The following is a 23,135-nucleotide window of genomic DNA, read 5'->3' as shown; positions in this document are numbered from 1 at the left end:
ATACTAATGAGTTCTTTTCATGCTTACTTATTTTCATTAACATTAACAAAATACAATTCCTCCATGATCCAATTTATTGCAATTAAGAGATGACTGCATACCTGCATTATGATAAATCTCATCTAATCTAGTTATACATTGTATCAAAATAACATACATACATGCTAGAACTATCCATGAAACATGAGAGACAAAAGCATCACATAACACAAAAATGATCTCGGAGTTCACCCCTAGAGGGCTACATCTCTGGGTCCGCTCAAATGCAAGACCCCTTTGATAATTAATTAAGTTATACTTACATAGGGTTCACATCATTTACATTCATGCCTTTTAGGTGAGCACAACCAATATATAAATGACCACTTCAGTCAATAAATCCTAAATGATCCCTACATAGAAATGGGTCCAACTGAGCATATTAAAAGCTAGTACAAAAGTCCATCGCCTGACGTTACTCTAACTAGGGACCTAACCCACTATGCCTAGGGACTAAAGACACAAACAGGTATCCCCATATAAACCATACGACAGTGTCCAAACAAACATATCAAGCCTTGCCATTACTTAAACAAAAGCAAATATGGAAATTAAACTTGCATACACAATAACCGGAAAAGAATAGTCTTGTTTCCTATTGGTTTAAACAATAAAAGTTGATCAAGTTTTCTAAAAAGATCTAAGTTTTCCAAATTATATTAACAAAAAAATCACCATGGAAAGGTGAATACAATACCACAATTGCAATAATGCTATTTGTCTATTTCTCATTACAATGGAAAAAATATAACTAAACCATTTATTTCACTAAATGAAAATATCATTATCTTGCCAATTCTCCAAATCAGAACTTTATTAAATTTCTAATAATTCTATTAGCATATTATATAAATTTTCACAATATCCAATAATAAATATTTCATTTCTAAAATTCCTAGATCACTAAGTTAAAACATTCAAATCCAATATTAATACATCCATGAATAACATATTATATGGAAATTACCAAGATATATTTTATTTCAAGAGATTTTCCAATTAAAAGATTATTTGGTTTTTTTCCAAAAAGATACTTCCTCATTAAGACGGATACCCAATTTAAGTATTAACTGTTATATACTTATTAACCCCAGGAAATAAAATATAACAATTCATAATTTAATAATAATACCTAGTTTCAAATTAAATATTAATTAATATATATATATATATTAATAATAATTTAATAACGGACCGTTGTCAAATTAAATATTAATTAATATATATTTATTAACCCTAGTTAATAAAAATATATATATTAAAAATATTTAATAATAAATAAATGAAAAAGATCTATTAAAATAGAATCTGTGTAAAACAAATTTTGTATTATATTATCTTTTCTTTTCTTTTTTTAAATTAATTTTTTTTTTTAAAAACAAACTGAGGAGGCTGCTATGGGGCCCACCCCCCCTTCACGAGAGTGGTGGAAGCCACCGCAGCTCCCCCATGCGACCACCACAGTGGACACAGAGGCCCCTGCAGCCACTATGGGCTCAAGGAAACCCTGGTCTCTGTGTCCGTTGCGGCTGCAGGGTTTCCTTGAGCCCGTGGTGGCTGCAGGGGCCTTTGCGCCCACTGTGGTGGTCGCATGGGGGAGCTGTGGTGGCTTCCACCACCACAACCCTATGGCCATCATGGTAGTAGGTCCTTGAGGCCTCCATGAGCACGGGACCCTATGGAACTATTGCAGGGAAGAGGGAATGGGAGGTGGCGGCATGAGTCGAGCCTCGACTCCTCCGCCCGTCAAACCCTAGCCCAAACAAAATTTAAATTCCATTTTTTTTTTATAAAATTTGATTTTAAATAAAATCTATACCCCAATAAAAAAATAAGATAATAACAAACTAAAAAGCCCCAATTTCTTTCATTCACAGTCCCATACAAAGACTGAATATAATTTTCCAGAATGTTCAAAACAACAATATGGGAAATTTTCCTAGCAAGTTCATGATTTTCCAAATACTCAACAACTTTCAGATAGGCAAGATTTTCTCAACCACAAAACCATTTAAATAATCTTGACCCAAAACAACTAATATTCCCAAAACTAAAACTTAAATTTTAAGAACATTTTGGGTTTTTAAACCAAAATTTCATGAGGAAGAACCAAACACAACTTTAGATTTAACAATGAAATAAAAAAGGAAACAAGAATCCTACCTCCGTTAGCATTCCTGGCAAGATTTTTGAAGAAGAGCCCAACCTGCAGCTGTAGAAAAATCCCTCCTTCCAAAAATCCCCAATCTCCATCAAAAATAATCATTCTTTTCAACTATTCGAATAATTCTAACTTGCTTTTCTAATTAAAATTAAAATGCTTCTCTCTCAGTTAATTTTAATTTTCTCAATATTAACTAAGCTAACATTTATATTTCACAATATTGATAAGGATAAAATATTTTAATTAAGTTAAATTCCCAAAATCAATCTTTCACACTATAACAAATATATATATATATATATTTATTAAACTTGCTTTTCTAATAAACATTGATTTTCTTAATTAAGTAAAATTAACCTTTCTTTTCCAAAATGCAAAGGAGATTAAATTATTTCTATTTCAAATGACTTTAAATCTTTCCTTTTTAAAATGCATAAACTAATTAAATTCGTTATTTAAAATTAACCATTAAATTAAACTCTCTACAAACATAAATAAAGTGATCTTTTTAAATTAATGATTAATCACACAAAAGAAACCTATTTATTTTAATTTCTCAATTACTAATGCGTAAATGAACACATTAAATCAAATTAAATACTTAGGATAAAACACTCCATTTTTCTACACGCAAGGCACACAAAGCAAGAAAGCCAACCAATCACATGACATGCAAACCGAAATGAAAAGGGAAACTGACGGACCACACACGATGCTCACTTGAGCATGACTAAGGCAAGATGAGGGTTTTACGACCACTTAATCCAAATTCTAAGGATGAAAGAGGTATACTCAACCCTGTAAATCCTGATGGAGATGAACCTCGCACCTAGGCAGTACTGTACCTGCAATCTTCTGACACCATGAGTCACACAAGTATGTGTATATATATATATATATATATATATTCAGTGAAGGCATTAGCTCAAGATTTATAAGAAGAATTAGGGAAACAATTAAACTTAAACAAGAATCAATGCAAAAGCACAATAACAGGTATACATAATATTCATATTATCTAATCTACAAGATTATGTCACGGTGAATCAACCATTCAAGAATGCCACATAGGAAACCAACCAAGGTCAAACCAGTTTTGCAAAGATGACTAGGGTAGGGGCACTATAGTAAGGTAATCAGAAATAAAGTAAAACTAGTGTGTAAGGGATATTCTCAGAAAGAAGGAATTGATTATAATGAAACCTTTGCACGGGTAGCTAGAATTGAGGCAATGAGATTATTCTTGGCTTTTGCAGCACACAAGAACTACAAAGTATATCAAATGGATATTAAATGTGCATTTCTAAATGGAGATCTTGAAGAAGAAGTTTACATTGAGCAACCTAATGGATTTTCTTTGATAGATAAGAAAGATATGGTTTGTAGGTTAAGGAAAGCTTTGTATGGATTTAAGCAAGCTCCAAGAGCTTGGTATGCTAGATTGGATAGATATCTTTTGAAAATTAGATTTTCTAAAGGTAATGCCGACAACAACTTATATTATAAAGTGACTAATGATGACATCTTGGTTATAGAAGTTTTTGTAGATGATATATTCTTTTGAGGAGAAGATGGATTATGTAAAGGCTTTTCTATTGAAATGCAACAATAATTTGAAATGTCTATGATTGGAGAAATAAAATTCTTTTTTAGGATCATAGATTTCACAGACTGATAAAGGTATATTCTTGAGTCAATCCAAGTACTTGAAGGAGTTACTAAAGAAATTTGGGATGGAGAACTCTAAACCAGTAAGCACACCTATGACTACAAATGACAAATTATCACTAAGGGATGAATCTACACCTGTTAATCCGACTAGATACAAGTCTATGATAGGAGGCCTACTATTTTTGACACAAATAAGATGTGATATTATGAATGTAGTATGTATTGTTTCAAGATTTTAGAGTAATCCTAAAGAAAATCATGAATCAACAGTAAAAAGGATTTTTCAATACTTACAAGGCACTACAAATCTTGGTTTATGGTATCCTAGAGATGAAAACTTTGAATTATGTGCATACATAGATGCAAATTGGGCAGGAGATGTGGATGATAGAAAAAGCACCACCGGCGGAGCATTTTTTGTTGGAAGCAGATTAATTTCTTGGTTGAGTAAGAAACAAAGCAGGTATTATGGCTTACGCAAATGTTGAAGGACATAAAGGTAAAATGCAAGGAACCTATAACTATCTATTGTGATAACACTGCAGCAGTTGATATATCTAAGAATCCGGTACTACATTCTAAAACCAAACATGTTTCTATCAAACTGAATTTTCTAAAAGAGAATGTTGAAGCAAAAGAAGTAAAACTGGTTTATGTGAATATTAAAGAGCATATTGTAGATATTTTCACCAAGCCTTTGCCTAAGGAGACTTTTGAATATCTTAGATACCAGCTTGGGGTCATACCCCCATCGGTAGAGACTTAGACAATTGATATTTGTCATCAACTAGCAAAACTAATAGATAAATCTTTTATTCTGGCTTTGATGAGGAAAGCTACTTCAAAGGGGGAGTAGTTGGTATACTGAATTGGTTGGTATTTTGTATTTTAACTTGGTTTTGTATTGCTTTGGCATTTGATGTCAAAGGGGGAGAGATTGATATGGAAAAACACAAGAAAAACAAATGTTACTCTCAGGGGGAGAGATTGTTACTTTGAGATTACTCTTGTATTTGAATTTTGATTTTTGGTTATGATCTCTTTTGAGAGATTGTTGGTTTTTGGTATTTGGCATTTCTGTTTTGGCACTTTGATGGTTTTTCCATCTTGTGTTGCCATCAATGCCAAAGGGGGAGATTGTTGGTATTTTTGTATGGCTTTGTCATTGATGTCAACACCTATCAACACTTATCAACTCTGGCACTTTTAAGGATTGGCAATGTTCACCGGCAAGCAAGTGACTTATGCATAGTCACCTATATCTGGTACACCGATAGGATATAATGTTCACCAGCACTTGGAATGATATGGATAACACCTGGTTATGTCGAAGACATCGTTTGGACACTTTGTCTTAGAGATTTATTCATTGGTATATTTGTGTTTCCATATTTGTTGTTACTGGCAAATAGGTCTTGGTTATGCACTAGCAGACTTATCTTTTCCAGATTAGCATGGCACACTTTGGAGATGATTTATTATTGTTGTAAATGTATTAAGCCGACATGTTAAATCAGTTATTGCATCGGTTATTGATTTACTTGTAAAATGTTTTATTGTAATATCTTTTAGAGCTGACTTCCTAAAATTGATCTTAGGTTATGGTATATATGTAAGATCTTATTTGTAAGATTGATAGGTGATTAGGGAAAAGAATTATAAGAAGGTATATGTGAGAATAAGTAGAGCTATACACGCAGACATCATTTAAGGTGAAGTAAGGTTTTTGTGAAGGTGTATCAAAACTAAACCGGTACTAAATCCAATATATGAAGATGCTATTTTGAGCAGTACATTATTATTGGATTTAACCATCCAATTGTAGTCAGTGTGACTCCCATTTGTGTTTGAGTAGTGAGCTCTAGGCGCTTGGCCTTTCTGCATATGCAGACCCCATTTGTATACACATACTATCTGCAGTAGTATCATTTGATTGTGGGTAACGTTTCCCACCATGGTTTTACCCCTTATAGGGTTTCCACATACAAATATTGGTGTTATGTGTTGTGGATGTTATCGTCTTTCTATTTCATGCATTAATCTTTATCGGTACTGCAATTAACTGATAAACTGTCTACCGACACAAAGTTTGGTTTATTGGTATTAAGCATTAAGATTGGTTAAGTTGTTTTTGGTTTAAATTTATTTGACAACTGATTCACCCCCCCTCTTAGTTGTCTTTGGGACTTAACAGGGACTTGGGGTTGGAGGGGGGAAAAACGTTTCTGTGGAACACTGTTATTTTCTATGGATTTTGTGTCATCATGAAAACCAATAATTTAAGGTCATGTCTAATAAATGATGAATGCTTTTTTCCATAAAAAAATAGTCACTTCTATTTTTTCTCTTAATTCTTTACCATAATAATTGATTTTTGCTAGTAAATTTAAGATAATATTTTATAATAATATATATATATATATATAATAATATAGAAATTGAAATGATTACATAAAGATTTTAAAGAACAACAATTATCATTAAAATAGATACAATGTTATGATTAAGAATAATATATATGAATTATTATAAAAATTATTCTATATTTATTTTTTTACAAAAATATTATAGTTTGAATTTATAATAATTTAATTTTCCCCAATAAATAATTAAGTATCACTCATTTATTATTTGAAAAAATCTAAAATGGATAATCATAACTCTTTTAACATTTGAATATTTTAAGATTTTAAATAATGATAAAATTAGCAAGATCTTGTATTTCCCTCTTTTTAAGAAGATTTTAACAAAGAAGAGAGAGAATAATTTTATCACATCAAATGATCAAGGTAAGAGCATGAAAAATATAAATGCAAATATTTACATTTTAAATACTTTAAATTAAGATTTCCCATAAATTATTTGTTCTAAATCTCTTTACAATAAAGCTAATTTTTCTTTTTATTCAAATTATCAAAAGGGATATATATGTATATGCGCACACACATGTTCAATAAAGAAGATATATATGTATATGGACATATATTGACGGTGCTTACTAATATTAGTTGTAGGATTAATAACTACAGATTCATGTCATTCGTACAAATTTTCAACTCCACAAAAACATGCTACAACTTGAATTTTATTTCTAATATAATAGTAGGAATGAAATCAATTATAATTAATATCCATCAAATCTTATGGATAGCATATTTTGAATTAAAATAAAATAAGATTGTGATATTTAGTGTTTTATTACTAAACAAAAGAAACAAGTGGCAAATGGATATATAGTGGTTTTCTTGGAAAGGTTATTGCTATTGTCTACAAAAATAAGAGAAAATACTTTTCTTTGTTGTCCCCAACTACTATCACTATATTAGACTTTCTTACCATGCATATGACCAACAAAAAACTATTACAATTTTTAAAATAACTTGTATTGCACAACAATATATCCACCTAAAGATGGCTTGGCAATTGATAATTAAGAAAATTACATGGTTAACAATCACAAATCAACACTTGACATTGGAGACATAGTAGTAAGAGTCTTATAGTCAAAGTGATGTCGTGAGTTCAAACATTGTCTAATCTATATGTACTTTTTGCATTCTCCTTTCAAAGATATACACACATATAACACAATATATGTGCAATCCGACATAAACAAGATAATTTATTAAGAAAAAGTATTGACTCAAAATTCATATGAGTTCATTTAAATTATAAATTATGTAATATACAAATATGTTTTTTTATGTTAAGTTATATAACTATAATATTTTTAAAGATCCTAAATATCATTCTTAAAAACCAACTCCCATAATATAACTATAAACATAATATCTAGGGAAGAGGAATTGGTTTCGAAAGATACTGTTACTTCTATTATTGAACAATGTGTTAATTTGACTTTGAATCCGAAGCCTATTGTGATTTTATTGAAATATGTTGCTAATTCTATTATTCTTAATGACCCTATTGAATAGTGTGTGAATTTCACTTCACATCTAGAGCCTATAATGTTGTGCTCACATGAAGATTCGTTGGTGGTTTTTTCTTTGATCTCTTTTCCTTCGAAACCCTTGGTGACTTCTCCACCTATCTCCCCTTTCTCTATATCGTTGGAGGATGACATTTCTTGGATAGTTGTGCAAAGAAGGAAGAGGGTCTTCTTAGGCATAACCATCCTTCTTTATCCCTCATTAAGGTTGCACGTGGTGGTCGAAAGGCTCCAATGGTGGTATAATCCATATTTTTTGTTTCTTTCTTATTGTTGTCCATATATTGTCAAATTGTTATGTAGTTATTTGTATAGGGTTTCAGGCGCCCTTCAAAACCTGCATTTTAATGCCTAATTGGTTGTTGGTTATTTCTTGCTAATGTCCATCTGTTGGCAAGTTGTCCTTCACCTGTTTGTATAGTGATAGGATTTTGGATACCCTTCAATACCTTACATTTTTAGTGCATAGTTGGTTGTTCGTTTGCAAAAAATGGATTTATCAAGTGTGTTTGATGCTTATCGTTTGTATATGCTTATCTTGTTCATCAACTATTATTTTTGGATTGCTCTTAGTTCCTTTTGGGCTGATGCATTTTCCCCTTTTTTAGGCTTTAATTCTAGTGTAATGTTTTCTTATTTAATGTAGACTAATATTTTTAAAGGGTTTAAGAGTCCTTTCAAAATTTGTTTTTCCTTTTAATAAAAAGCTAAAAACATAATATTTTTCTTTTTAGAATGGAGATGAGTGGGAAGGGGAAAATCATTGCTAGGGTTTTGGGAGGAGGAGAAGATGTAGAGGAGGTGAATGAGGGAGACAACAATGGAAATTTAGATGGTGATAACCTTGGATGGGTTGTTTCAATCCTATTTCTTTCTGGGATTTTTGTAGTTGATGCAATTCTTAGTGGTAATTGATTGTTGGCAAATTGGAGGAATTGATTATGTGTTCCATTGATGTTTTGTCATTGATGCCAACACCGGCTGTTTTGGTTTTTTATCGATTTTCGGTAGGTTCTGATAGAGTAGTTGGATTATGATATCGATCCGGTATGCTCCAGTATGCTTCAATTTGTTGAATTGGTTTGGATTTGTTATTTATACTATTCATATGTGTATCATGATCAGTTGGTTCAAGAGTTGATGACTCAAGAGCTATCATTTGTTCTATTAAGCCTTTTGGTCATCGGTAAGGGTTCTACCAACAAAGCTTTATTGAAGATATTTTGATGCACGTGATAAGTGGTGTTGGCACAACTTCTAGATGGCTTTTGGGATGTTGTTGGTTATCTTGTTCGTGTTCTTGTTGATCGGTGGTGTTGGATTTGGGTTTGGACATAATGCTATCTTATTTGGTTAGGTTATGGACCATTTTAGGTAACTTGTTGGTGGATGATCCCGATGAGTTTCTGGTTGGATCTATTGATGAATTATGTTGTTTCGGTCTTAGGCCATTGATCATTGGATTGTGGGTTTATGTCATAAATTTATTGTATTATCTTTTAGGTGGTTGACCTAATTGTTTAGGTCACGAGGTGGTATAAATATGATGTAAGATCTCTTTGTAGATTAAGGGCATATTCATGGGTTTATGGGATATGCAATTATCTATGTGCAAATAAGGTTGTAATCACATGTAGAGGTTTTGGTCGATCATAGGTGATCGAATTGGGTTGGTGAAAGAGGTTTAAGACCTGTAGTACTTAGCTTAACTGGAACTATATTCAGGCATAAGAGATGTTATTCTTGCAGTTCACTCTTCTTTCTAGATTGTAGTCTCAATTTATTTTGTAGTCAGTGAGGCTCCTTTCGGGATGAGCAGTGCACTCTAGGTTGTTGGCCTTCCTGCATGTGTACACCCCTCTTTATGTAATCACATACTTACTGCAGAAGTATTATTTGACTGTGGGTAGGCTTCCAACTGCATTTTTTCCCTTTACCCGATTGTCCACGTGCAAATCTTGGTGTTATGGTTGGTAAATGTTATGTTGATTATATTTGTGCTTAACTATTACATCCACTATTATGATTCACACCCCCCCTCTCAATCGTTCATTGATTATCTGAGTTGTCTAACAGTTTGGCCACTAGAGATTTCTTTGCCCTGTTCTAGGTTATAGCTATTGTGATTGGGGAGGAAGGTACTACCATTGTGTTTCTTTGATGTGTGGCTTTAAGGGCTTTGTCCCATCTATTGTTGTTTTAGTTGGCATGGTTTCCATTTCTAGGTCGTTGTTCACTACCCTTTCCCTTTTGTTCTAGTGCTTCCTAACTATGCAGGGCTCCTGGGTGTTGTTTCTTGGTGTTATTTATCCCAATGTGGGTGCTTATGTTCAAATTGGGATATTGCTAAGAATTGTGTGGAATGTGAGTTTTGGCTCTATAATAGTTTTCATTGAGGATATGTTTGATGCCCCTCTTGTTGGCATGTGGTGGTCTCAACATTGACATGCCATTTGTTTTCCTTCGTGGCTTCTATGATGAAAGTTTTTGGATGGATTCTATGAGTGTGTGGGCTCCCCATCTTGGGGGGCCTCTCATGGTGCATATCCCTCTTCTTGGTTCGAGTTTGAGTTGCCCTCTTCACCTTTGGTGGGGTTCTGTGTGCTTTCACCAACCCTCCCTCTAGAGACTCCTTTTAAAGTGGAGGTTGCTCTTTTGGGGGTTGCCTGATGTCCTTGGGGTTTCAGAGCCTGAACATTTTGTTAGGCCCAATATGGAAAGCTAATGTACTGAGAGGGGAGGGGTGAATCAGTACTCCAAAACATTTCTTGAATAATAACTTTACTGTTATGCATAAACAAAATAGTGCAGTAACATAAAATAAAGTTAAAACAAATAGATAACAATCATACATGATTCACTCCATAACACATATATTTTGGTTATGCAGAAACTCTTGGTTAGAGAGAAAAACTGCGGTGGGGATGGCACCCACAACTTCACTACTGCAATAATAAAGAATGCTTAGTTAGAGCTACATTTAGCTATTTCTAATAGCATACCTTGTTAGGAGTAACAAGATCTATTAGATCTACCTTGCTAAAGGATTTTACAACATTTATTCTGAATGCTACACCTGGTTAGAGGCTTTACAATTTATAGACTTGATTAGAGTCTTTTACCCTGTTAAAGGTTTCTCTCTGAACTTCACAATATTATAATAAAATCATTCCAAATATCTGCAACTTTACATCTGAAATGTTATAGCAGATTCTATGTGCTCAGAATAGATTACTTTCCTTATAGCATAACTCAGTAACCCATATAGTAACTCGGTAAACCCTTCTGTTTACTTTGTTCTTCGACTGTTCTCTGAAAACCTTCTCAGTGACCTCTGTGTCTCTGTAACAGTCTTCTTTCATGCATACATACACTTCACTTATGCTGTATAAATAGATCTTCTTAAAATGGTGATCCAATTCATTGCTTCGATCTTACAAACAAGATTCCTCGAATGAATAACTAAACAAAATATTTCATTGGTTAGATTGTCCTTGAAATCATACACAATCTTCTAGTGCAATTTCCAATGTAATAATAGTTAGATGTGCCTCGATCTTGTAACATGTTTTCATATGCATGTCCAAGTTCAATGTATCTAGTAACACGTTTCACTCGGTGTGTCATCTTTGCTACTCGGTAGTCTAAAAAAGATACTTGGTAGACAACTCGGTGTATACTGCGTTCTATGACTGCTTTCCTCTCTAACTGACTAGATTGTGCATACTGACTTCTCTATGTGTACCAACTGCATGGTTTGGTAGTGCTAACCAACTATAATATATAGTATGACTTTGAATATAAAAACTAATGGCAATTTGATAAGTAGTAACAATCTCCCCTTTTAACATTAGTTGAGATGTTTGACAAAACCTACTTTCAAAGTCATAACTCAAAAATCTATATATTTTGCAAAATGACTATACTTGACAATATATACAATAGTCAATGAAATAGTATATTTAGATATACTCCCCTTATCATTATACTATACATAACTTTGATTTGCATGCTCAATTTTGTGCTCGTGTGCTCTGCTTACTGTCCTTGAATATTTTGCATACTCTACTCGGTATACTCCCCCTGTATACAATACTCTGAATACTGTATCACAAAGTTGTATCTCCCCCTATATAGTATCACTCCCCAAATATATATTACTCCCCCTTTTTGACAAACATTAAAAACTTAATTTCCATCTAGGGGTGGTAACTGATCAAAAATAGATTTATACTTCTTCCAGGTGTCGGTGAGTGTGATAGAGAGTGCATCCTTTACACTTTCCATTAAAGAATTTTGTGCTTGAATATCAGCCAATAGTGATATTAAGCCATCAAGAGTGCTTCCCTCTTGTGTAGTAGATAGGCATGTAGCTCTATTAATCTATTCTTGAATTGATGAAAGATGAGGAAGGAATAATGTATGGAGTGTCATTATATCCATCCAGATCTTATGCTCTTCATTTCCAAGTTCTAACTATTGAGTCATGAGCTATTGAAGCTTGGTATAAAATTTTTGAACTAAATTGGGCTCAGGAGTTAACTTATTAGAGAGATCGGTGATCTCTTTCTCAATTGCATCAGTTTTATTCTTGATATCTTTAATGAATATGGAAAATGTGCAAAGTTTCTGAAATAAATAAAGAATATGCTTGAGTTGAGGGGACAACTCAGCAATGAATTTGACAAGCTTGAATTTTCCAATAGCGAGAGCTTTTTGTACCTCTTCTATCATCTTTGCAGTAAGCTCTTTGTCTTTTATCTTGCTCAGGTACTCAGATGCATCAACTCCAGATGTTTCTATTTGATTAAGGAGTTCAGCCAGTTGAATATGGATGGCTGCATCGGTTGACACTGTAGCTATAGGTAGCATATCTATCAGCAGTGTCTTTACCTTCTAAAGTACTTTATTCTTCTTTTGAATGGCCATTTATTTTTCTTGTTCGACCTTTGCTTTGCATAGTTCACCAAAATCAATAAGTGCTTGCCCCTTTAATTTTGAGATATCCACATTGGGCAACACTATCAGTTTAGTCAAATCAACTTTAAAACTATGTGTTTTCACCTTCTTCTCTTTACCTTTGGTCAGTTGGACCAAGATAATAGCTTGTGAGGCTTGCTAACCCTCAATAGGCTGCTCGGTGGAGGCAACACTTTGGTCAATACCTGTAGCTACTATGGTGTCTTTGGGTGTCTTGGTACTGGGTGTCTCAGCTGCTACACTTTTAGTGCTTGATGGTGCTTGAGAGGTCTTTTCTTGAGTTGTACCTTCTGCTACTTCAGACTAGTGACCTTCGGTGCCTTGTGTTGTATCTTTAGGAGCTTCGGTAGAGATAGGTTGAGTGATCAGTGGATAAGGCTGAACTTGTACTAACATAGATTCCCTAGATATGAGTTTTGCATATGTAGTGCCTTTGATCATCTCCTGCTCCTGTTATTCTGCATCCATGACATCTTCATCAATTTGAATAGTGTCAACCGGGTCTTGCTCGGTAGCATCAGGACTAGGCTCGGTGACATCAGGATCTTGTTTGGTAACATCAACAAATTCAACTTGAGATTGTTCACCAACATCTTTTATTTTGAAGATTTCCTACCATTTTTCTTTTGTCTCATTTTCTACATCAATGTATAGCCCATTCATTAATTTTAAGGCTCTCTGTTTGACAAGAAATTTAGAATTGTAGGTTGTTAGATGTTCCTTTATTTCTACTACAGACATGTCATGAAATAGATGGACTAGACTTCTTTCTCTGATTTGTTTCTCTAAGTCCATTGCATATTTCCACATGTTGTCAATATGTAAGTATAGTTCATTTGGAAGTGACTTGACTAGTTCTAATGGAGCTAGTTGAAACTTTAGAAGTGTATAGATGACAACTTCTTCAATTTGTCACTTCTCATCATTATTTCTTGTTTCATACTTGACATATCTAAAGGAACCAAATCCACCATATTCTTTTAGATTTGCACAAAAATTTTCAACACTATGTATATTTACCTTCTTGCTTTTGACAATCTGAAATTTGTTGGCATCTTTAGATTCTGTATCACTAGACTCTTTTGCCAAAATGAGTCTCCGAGTAGATTTCTTGTAGGTCTTGGTTACCTTGGGAGCAGTAACACTCTTTTGTTTCTTACTCGGTGATGCAGCTGATGCTCTTGTATTAGGTCTCTTTGTTGGAGGAGTCGGTAGGGCCTTTGAAATGTCTTGTTTCTTTCTTTTCAATACTTTACCCTTAGGTAGTTTGGTGCTCAATGTTATTGCTGCCTCTTGAGCTTTTGATTCCTCTTCGGTGATGGCAAGAGTACCTTTGATAGGTGTGGAGGAAGATTCTTCTTCGAATTTCTTAGATAATGCCTTAATCATCTTTGTAGCCTTTCTTGTAGCTTTAGGTACTACAATGCTCATTTTTACCTTTTCCTTAACTTCTTCATAAGTTCCATATCTCAGTTTGGTAGCATGCCTTGGCAGTGTAATAAATGCATCAATTTGTTGTTGTGTGATATCACAGTCAATCTCGTAACCCATTGGTGGCAAAGATTGAGTCCTTGGTTCCACAACATTCACGTAATAGTAATCAGTGTCTACCTCAAAGCATATATCATCTTTATATTTCTCTACTAGCTGGGGTGGAATCCGGTACCTATTGTGTATCTTCTCTTGAAATTTGCTAAAGTAGTCATCCATGATATCATTGAAATTATCTCCCAATTTCTTGATAAAGTCTTTAATTTGATGGGTGATTGGTTGGTGTAGCTCCCAAACTACTTTACCGACTGATGGAAAGAATTTCTCAAAGTAGAAAAACATTAATACAAGAAGTGAACCAAACTTTAGTGTATTTGCCGAGTTGTTCTTCTTAGGCTTCCTTATTGTGTTCAGGTTCTCAAACAAGTTTTTCAATAACACTTCACATAAATCAACTTTCATTCCCTTTTTCACAATTTTATAGGCTAAGTCAACTACTACACAGGGTACACTATTTTCCCTTGCTGATTGGAAGAAACAGTAACCAATTACTCTAATTGCAAACTTAAGTTCTGCATTAGTGACATTATTTAGTTTCAGTCCTCGGTAATCAGATTCTACTCCAGTTAAATTGATTAACTCCTTTTGTGATATCATCTTCTGTGCTCGTGCATGATCATAGATAGGATAACTGGTGATCACATGAATGATTTCCTTAGTGATTTTGAATGGTTGCTCCTCTAGCCACATAAAATCATCATGAACTCTACTTAAAACAAACTTAACCCACTGGGGTTTGAACACACGGGGATAGGGTAGGGCTTCAGTTAATCCCTTGATTTTGATATGCTCATACTTGCTATCTATTTTTCCATCGGTACATAGCTCATCATATGTTTCCTTAATTTCAACATGACCGAGTTCTTCAACATGACATTTGGTGAAGAATCTAACATCTTCGACTAACAAGACTCGATTTGGGATGAGTGAAAAGGCAGTTTTGTCATCCAATTCAGAGGCAACTTTAGGAGTCAAAGATTATTTCAGTGTGGGTTTCTCGACATTCTTGACAACTATGGGATCTTGGATCTTGGGTGCCATTTGTAAATTTTAGATAAAACTAGCAAACTATCCTTAGGGTTTGACAGTTTACAAATGGGAGACACTTCACAGTCAATAGATAATTGCAATTTGACAAGATCGGTAAACAAGCTTAACAGTGTGATGAGATTTGTGTAAATACCTAAGATTCGCTTTAAATGAGGTTTGATCGCCTTGATTCACTCTTCTTTGCTCTCTTGAAAACTTGGTGAATGAAAATGACCACGAAAATACCTTTAAGTACACAAAATACCTTATCAGGCTCCGTGCGGGTTAGGTCAAAACACTCAGTTTACCTTTAATTGATTTACTCTTTTTTTTCATTTTAACCGAATAACCAAATTTCCTTCATTTACCGACTTGACAGGCTTCCTATATTCATCGACTTGATAGGTTTCTTGTAAGGTACTTTTGATAGGAATTCAAACTTACTAATGTATCTTAACTATGCAGATTTTGAATTTAGTACATAATAGAATAGGAACTGTTATGATTTTAACCTTTAGAGAATGCAGTCCCTTCATACCTTTGCTAATTAATTTGGAATAGGTGCACCTAACTCGGTAGGTAAGGTGCTTTCTTCATTTGACACAATTTCCTTCTTTTTCCAAATCATCTTTAATTTTTCTTTTATCTCTTCAGTGTCTCCTCTAGGTTGATATCTGCAATCTCCAACTAAATGTCCAACTTTGTGACAATGAAAACATGCCATACCAGGATTTCTCCATGATCTTTGGTTGTTCATTCCAAACCTTATAAAACAGTTGGCACTTATATTTCCATATCTTCCACAACATTCGCACCATATCCTTGTATTGTAATCCCATGGTACTGCTGCATATTATCGGTAAGGATCTGTGTGAGTTCGGTAACCTCTAGTGTTTGCTCAGTGTGCAGACCACATGTAGTTCTTTTTCTTAAGCCAACACTTCTAGGTACTATGCCCATATCTATTGCGGCTTCTACAAAACGCTTTGAATTTTGCCTTTTGATAGTTGTTAACAGACTTTGTCCTACATTGATTAGATGTATGACCATATTTATCACAATTGTAACAATAACCATTGGACATAGTGATGTTTGGTTGCTTACCTTTTCTGATTTGGCATATGTTGGCAGTATGACCTTGATTTCCACAGTAGTAGCAAATATGCTTCTTTCTTTTGATGTCATTCCTGTTTCTAGCTTGCTTTGATGATTCTCCTCTCTCGGTAGTATGAATTCCTTTCTCGGTAGATTCTTTTCCTTTGTAACTGAGTCCTACATCTTTGTTGGGTCTTCTTGTATTCAGTTGCTCATCCAACATCTTTGATGCTTCATAACTTTTCTTCAATGTTTCTTTGGATTTCTTCTCTGTTTCAAGTTCATTGGTCAACCTTGATACTTCACGTCTTAATGCTTGATTTTCATCATTCTTCATAATTGCTTCATGATGAGCATAACCTAGTTGATCTATCATATTTTCTTGAATCCCAGTTAACCTTATGATTTCATCATTCTTATCAGATACTAAGACTTCAAGTTGTTGTTTCTCTCTTTGTAGATCTCTTCCTTTTTCCTCTGTTGTCCTTAATGCATCTAGATTTTCAGTCATCTGTGTATTGAAATTTTCATGTTCTCTTTTCATTGCTTTTAGTTGATTAGCCAATGCTTTGTTCTTTTCTTTCAATACTCCAATCATTTCTTCAGTCTCTTCAGATATACTATTCTCAGATGATGTCTCAATTTGTTCCACTAACTCTTGAGAATCCTGCAAGTCATTAGATAATCTTCTTCTTACTTTCAAAGATTTTTGCATTTGCCTTTGCATGTCTGCAATCACTTGATTTGCATGATCTAGCTCTTCTTGCATATACACAATTCTTTGAAATTGTTTATAGCCTTCCATTGATAAGATCTTTCTCTTTAGGTAGTTAAAACCTTTTCCAAGATTCAAGCTCTAATACCAATTGTTAGGCCCAATGTGGAAAGCTAATGTATTGAGAGGGGAGGGGTCAATCAGTGCTCCAAAACCTTTCTTGAATAATAACTTTACTGTTATGCATAAACATAATAGTGCAGTAACATAAAATAAAGTTAAAACAAATAGATAACAATCATACATGATTCAATCCATAACACATATATTTTGGTTATGCAGAAACTCTTGGTTAGAGAGAAAAACTATGGTGGGGATGACACCCACAACTTCACTACTGCAATAATAAAGAATGCTCGGTTAGAGCTACATTTAGCTATTTCTGATAGCATACCCTGTTAGGAGTAACAAGATCTGTTAGATCTACCTTGCTAAAGGATTTTACAACATTTATTCTGAATGTTGTGCCTGGTTAGAGGCTTTACAATTTATAGACTTGATTAGAGTCTTTTACCCTATTAAATTTTTCTCTTTGAACTTCACAATATTACAATAAAATCATTCCAAATATTTGCAACTTTACATCTGAAATGTTATAGCAGATTCTATGTGCTCAGAATAGATTACCTTGCTTATAGCATAACTCGGTAACCCATATAGTAACTTGGTAAACCCTTCTATTTACTCTGTTCTTCGACTGTTCTCTGAAAACCTTCTCAGTGACCTCTGTGTCTCTGTAATAGTCTTCCTTCATGCATACATACACTTCACTTATGCTATATAAATAGATCTTCTTAAAACGGTGATCCAATTCATTGATTCGATCTTACAAACAAGATTCCTCGAATGAATAACTAAACAAAATATTTCATTGGTTAGATTGTCCTTGAAATCATACACAATCTTTTGGTACAATTTCCAATGTAATAACAGTTAGATGTGCCTCGATCTTGTAACACGTTTTCATATGCATGTCTAGGTTCAATGTATCTGGTAACACATTTCACTTGGTCTATGTCAACTCGGTGTGTCATCTTCGCTACTCGATAGTCTCAAAAAGATACTTGGTAGACAGCTCGGTGTATACTGCGTTATGTGACTGCTTTCCTTTGTAACCGACTAAATTGTGCATACCGACTTCTCTATGTTTACCGACTACATGATTCGGTAGTGCTAACTAACTAGAATATATAGTATGACTTTGAATATAAAAACTAATGGCAATTTGATAAGTAGTAACACATTTTTCATGGAAGACAAATTTCTTGTTGGAGTTGGTTCTTCGCTGTCAATTGTAGGTTGGATGTGGTTGTGATTTGAGGGTTGGTTACCCTTCAAGTGATTAACTAGAGAGGGCTCCACTTCCTTCTTGCCCGCTCCTATGTTGGTATTTGACTTCTTCTAGGGGATGTTGTTTTCTTCTTCTTCGGCCTATGTTTCTATCCCTACTATCCCTCATCTTCTTGTGTATCCCCTTGAGGGATGGTTTATTGTCTCTTCTTTCACAAAGTTTTTTTGGGCACTTTCTAGCTCAGTGTGATGTCCTCTAGTGTTCCTACTATCTCTAGGGTTTGTGGGTGCATTCAAATCTTTGTGGTATTTGTTGGAGATAATCCTTTAAGGTGGACCTTCAGACAAAAGTTGTGGTAAGCCTTTCAAAATTCATTGTTTGTTTTATGCCCCCTTGGCTATTCTACCTCTAGCACAACAAGTTATTTTAGGAAGATGGTTTGGGGTTCCTTCTTCAACCCCTCTGTTCTCATTAGGTGATTTTGTTGTTGTCGGGACTCTTGTTCCCATTGGTTGGATGCTCTCGTCAAAAGTCTTTGTTCAAAACAAGGTTTTTTTTTTTTGGTATTTGTGGTCTCGATGGTCTCACTACTTGAATGTTCCTCTCTTATGTGTGTCTATGTGATAGTTATATAATGATTTGAGCCTCTCCCAATTTTATCTAATCAAAACATTTTTCTTCTAATGCTCACAATTTCATTTCAAATTTATTACCATATCCAATGAACCTTAAACTGCATTTGATAGTACTCTTCACCTTATATTAAAGAGCTTCCTAAACATTAATCTAACTTTTAATGAGGGCATTGATTATGGATATTTGACCAGGAAGCACGATATTTTGCAGATGGTTTCTGACTTGCTCGGTTCAACTCAAAACCAGTGCAAATTCCTTCCTTATCCCATTTACTGAAACTACATGTACGATAAATGAACCCAACCAAATTCACTGCAATTTTCTTATACATATCACATAAAACAAAATATGTTAGGACGGCCGAAAAACGCGTTTTTGAATTCTCGAACCTCATCGTGTAATGGACGGTATTCAACTTTGTTGCCGGCGTTATGACGTTAAAATGAACAAATATCTATTGAATTGTCTTGACCACTCGTATAGATTATTAACCATACATCACATTGTCCAGATTCCAATTGAATGTAGAGCAAAATCCAAGCCTAACTGATTATATCCCAAGCAGCAGATCTTAAATGTTGGCAGCTTCAAGTCAACCCTAGTCTATACATTCGCCGTCGAAAGAAATTCCATTGGCTTCTATATTTATCGGCTCTCTGCTCGTATACTTCACAAATTTTTATTCTCTCTCTCTTTCCTTCTGTTAGATTTGAGGTTCACATGGAAAAGATTATTGAAGGGAGAAAATACTCCTCTGATGGGGTTTCAGACGAGGTAGTCATTCTAACTATGTTTATTCTGAGATTCTTTTTTCTTAAATTGTTTTGAATTTTCTTAGACTGTTTGAATTGGTCTGCATATGACCTATTTTCAACAAATTTTTTAATTAAAGTTTGAGAGTTTGAGAATTATACAGATTGTGAACGAATTAAGACTTCTCAGAATTGAGAATCAGCAACTGACATCGATGATCAATGGAATGTACAGCAACTATAATAGATTGCTCATGAAGCACCAGGTACAAACTTTATTAGAATTCACTCGACCAAGAAGATTTCACTTCATGACAAATTTCTAATCTTTGTGTTTTGCGTTATTTTCTAGGAAGAGCATTTCATTTCATCTCCGAAATCAAAAGAAGAGAGTCTGAAATTGGGGATAGATCTAGCAGAGGTAACAAATGATGGAGAGCTCAGGCATCAGGTTATGGATTGTCGCACTGTACTTTCTGAGAGCTCACAAGAGAAGAATTCGAAATCCTACATGGAGGATCACTGGGTTTCCTCCAAGAAGAGGAAAATGAGCCCTGAGTTGGATCAGAGCGAGAATAGTAGAGGGAAATCGTGTATAGATGATGATTTCCCGATTGAGAAACCTCATGTACTGAGCAAAAGACCTGAGATTCCACCTGTTCTCCAGAAAAAGAAAACCCTATATTTTCAGTCAAGATCCGACACACCCACGGTAAGAAACCCCTCGTTTCAAGTTTAATAAATCTACACTGAGCAGAAATCCAAGCATCAAATTTTAGTTTTTATCATTCCATGTCTCTTGACCTAGTCATATTATAAAGATCAATAAATCAAACTGTAAATGTTGTATCTGGATTTTATTGTATATGAGTTTTTTTATAATGTTGGATCACAATCTATAATCCATCATCAGGATGTTAGACTAATAAAAAAACTCTATAATCCATCATCAGTATGTTAGACTAATAAAAAAACTCTATAATCCACCATCAGTATGTTAGACAACAATGATAAAAAAAACCAATGATGATTAATCATATAATTGAAAAATATTCCATGATTTAAAAATGTTGATGTAAAAATAGTCTGATATTGTTAAACACGGTCTGATACTGTTAAATATTTTCAGTTCAATGATGGCTGCCAATGGCGCAAGTACGGGCAGAAAATGACGAGAAACAGTTCATGGCCGAGAGCTTATTACAGATGTGCGGTTTCCTCTTGTCCAGTGAGAAAGAAAGTACAGAGATGCAGTGAAAAGTCAAGCATTTTGAGCATGACCTATGAAGGAGAGCATAACCATTTGCTCAGTCCACTTGCCATAGCCGCCATGAACTCTCCGCCTGGCCATCCCTACCTTCTGCAGAGTAGTGCAGGCAAAGATCTACCCTTTCCGGCTTCCATTGCTACCATCTCATCTAGTGGTTCTTATCCATCCATCACTCTCGACTTCACCGATGACCGTATCCCTAAACCTAGCCCCAACCTTAATCCTGCATTGCACTCACAATTACAAACAGGAAGAATGGTCCAGTCCAGCAGTCCTCCATATGGCAGCAATATGAATTACAGTCAGTCAGGGTTGGATCCAATGACCTTCCTTAAGGCAGATCCCAATTTTACTGCAGCAGTGGCTGCTGCTATAGCTGCTTCTATTATCGGATCTGGTGCACCGTATTAAGGTATGAATAGAGCACAAAAAGCTTTTCTCTAATTCATACTCAATGTCATATAAGGCATACAACCTTATGCCTCTCTGTATATAATAATGTAATACTATTTGTGCTGAAATGTTTTGCTTATTTCATGTATGAGAGACATCGTTTAAGGATGAAAGACACCACAAGCTATTGTAGTCTCCTGAAATAGGATCCATTTATCATGTTGGATACTTGCGTGAAGGATTGGCTTTGTTAGATTTTTCTCTGTTCATTTGATGGCTTATAGAATTTTGTAGACTTAGAATAGTAACCTCAAAGTGACTATCATTGAATATGATCTGTTTTATCACTGTTATGAAATGAAGCGCTGAATGTTGGATGTGATGGGTTGGGTATGAAATACAAGTGATTTGTTGAGAGAAACTTAAAGGGTTGCTGCAAAAACAAATATATAAATATGTGTGAAATGAAAATCAAAACACTCGATACCCTGTGAAGATTAACGATCACTACTTTTAATATTTAATTATTTAGGATCGTATAGGTTTTACAAAGCCCATGATAATTTTTAAATAAAGATTTAGAAGACATGTTTACTTCCTGCTCTGTAATTGGACTATCATCTAATAATGATACTAATATTATAAATCTTGTTTGTACAAGAATATTTGATCCCCTTTAAATCATCTCTATTTTGCAGTCACTTTCTTCAATAGAAACTACTACCGTACCCTGCTGAAATCTCCGTATCATTGTATTCTTTCTATGATGGCCTTTATAAAATAAAATTGCATCAAGCAAAAGTAATAAGAAACAGTTGCAGTATCAGAAACATAGAACAGTTTCATCACTGTCTAATCATGCCTTTATAAAATAAAATTGCATCAAGCAAAAATAATAAGAAACAGTTGCAGTATCAGAAACATAGAACAGTTTCATCACTGTCTAATCATTGTGTAAGATTTTTTTTTAGTATCAATAGTTTTATCTTATTCTATGATCTATCATCAGGGTGTTAGTGAAATATTCATATTAAAAAATCTCACCTGTAATTAAAAATAATTACAATATCACAAACATAGAATAGCCTCATCAGGACCTAATCACATGCCTGCACATAAATTTTATAGAATGCGTGTATGATATATTTTTTTTTTTTGATAAAAGTGGATGAGAGCACCAAAATTATATTGATTATATATATTTTTACATGTGTCTGGTTCAAAGAGCACTAAAGGGAAAGAACCAGTAAGAAAACCCTTTAGTATTGCTCAAGAAAACATAAGCCTATCTACCCATTACAAAAAGCCCATAGGCATACCAAAACCCCCCAGATACATTGCAATGCATTGCCATCTGCATTAGATATAAAGGAAGCTATAAGAATCAGTCTAATAGGGAGCATCTAAAGATGGAGTCAAGAATGTCCACCAATAAATCAGAGTCGTCACCCCAAAATCTAGCCTGTCTAAACACTAGAAGAATCCAAAGCTCTGAAGAAAACAAAACTCAGAGCCATGAGAGAACCAAGAATAAGAGATC

At 34.2% G+C, this 23,135-nt stretch overlaps 1 protein-coding gene across 1 annotated transcript; it reads left to right on the top strand.

Annotated features, from left to right (window-relative positions):
• The first annotated feature begins 19,700 nt into the window (after positions 1 to 19,700).
• LOC131072540 (WRKY transcription factor 6) lies at positions 19,701 to 21,885 on the top strand. Its single transcript, XM_058008712.2, has 4 exons — positions 19,701 to 19,954; positions 20,097 to 20,198; positions 20,285 to 20,644; positions 21,062 to 21,885. The coding sequence occupies exons 1-4, from the start codon at positions 19,901 to 19,903 to the stop codon at positions 21,611 to 21,613; spliced, it is 1,068 nt and encodes a 355-aa protein (XP_057864695.1). The 5' UTR covers positions 19,701 to 19,900; the 3' UTR covers positions 21,614 to 21,885.
• Positions 21,886 to 23,135: the final 1,250 nt, after the last annotated feature.

The sequence above is a fragment of the Cryptomeria japonica genome, chromosome 10 (genome assembly GCF_030272615.1).
Source record: "Cryptomeria japonica chromosome 10, Sugi_1.0, whole genome shotgun sequence".
Taxonomy (NCBI): Eukaryota; Viridiplantae; Streptophyta; class Pinopsida; order Cupressales; family Cupressaceae; genus Cryptomeria; species Cryptomeria japonica.
Note: the sequence above shows the minus strand (reverse complement) of the source record. Positions and strands in the feature narration are given on the sequence as shown.

Bases quoted from the DNA above. Each gene is read 5' to 3' on its own strand.
- LOC131072540 (XM_058008712.2), top strand. From the start codon at position 19,901: ATGGAAAAGATTATTGAAGGGAGAAAATACTCCTCTGATGGGGTTTCA. The intron at 19,955-20,096 runs GTAGTCATTCTA...AGAATTATACAG, and splicing joins CTGATGGGGTTTCAGACGAG to ATTGTGAACGAATTAAGACT. The intron at 20,645-21,061 runs GTAAGAAACCCC...AAATATTTTCAG, and splicing joins CAAGATCCGACACACCCACG to TTCAATGATGGCTGCCAATG.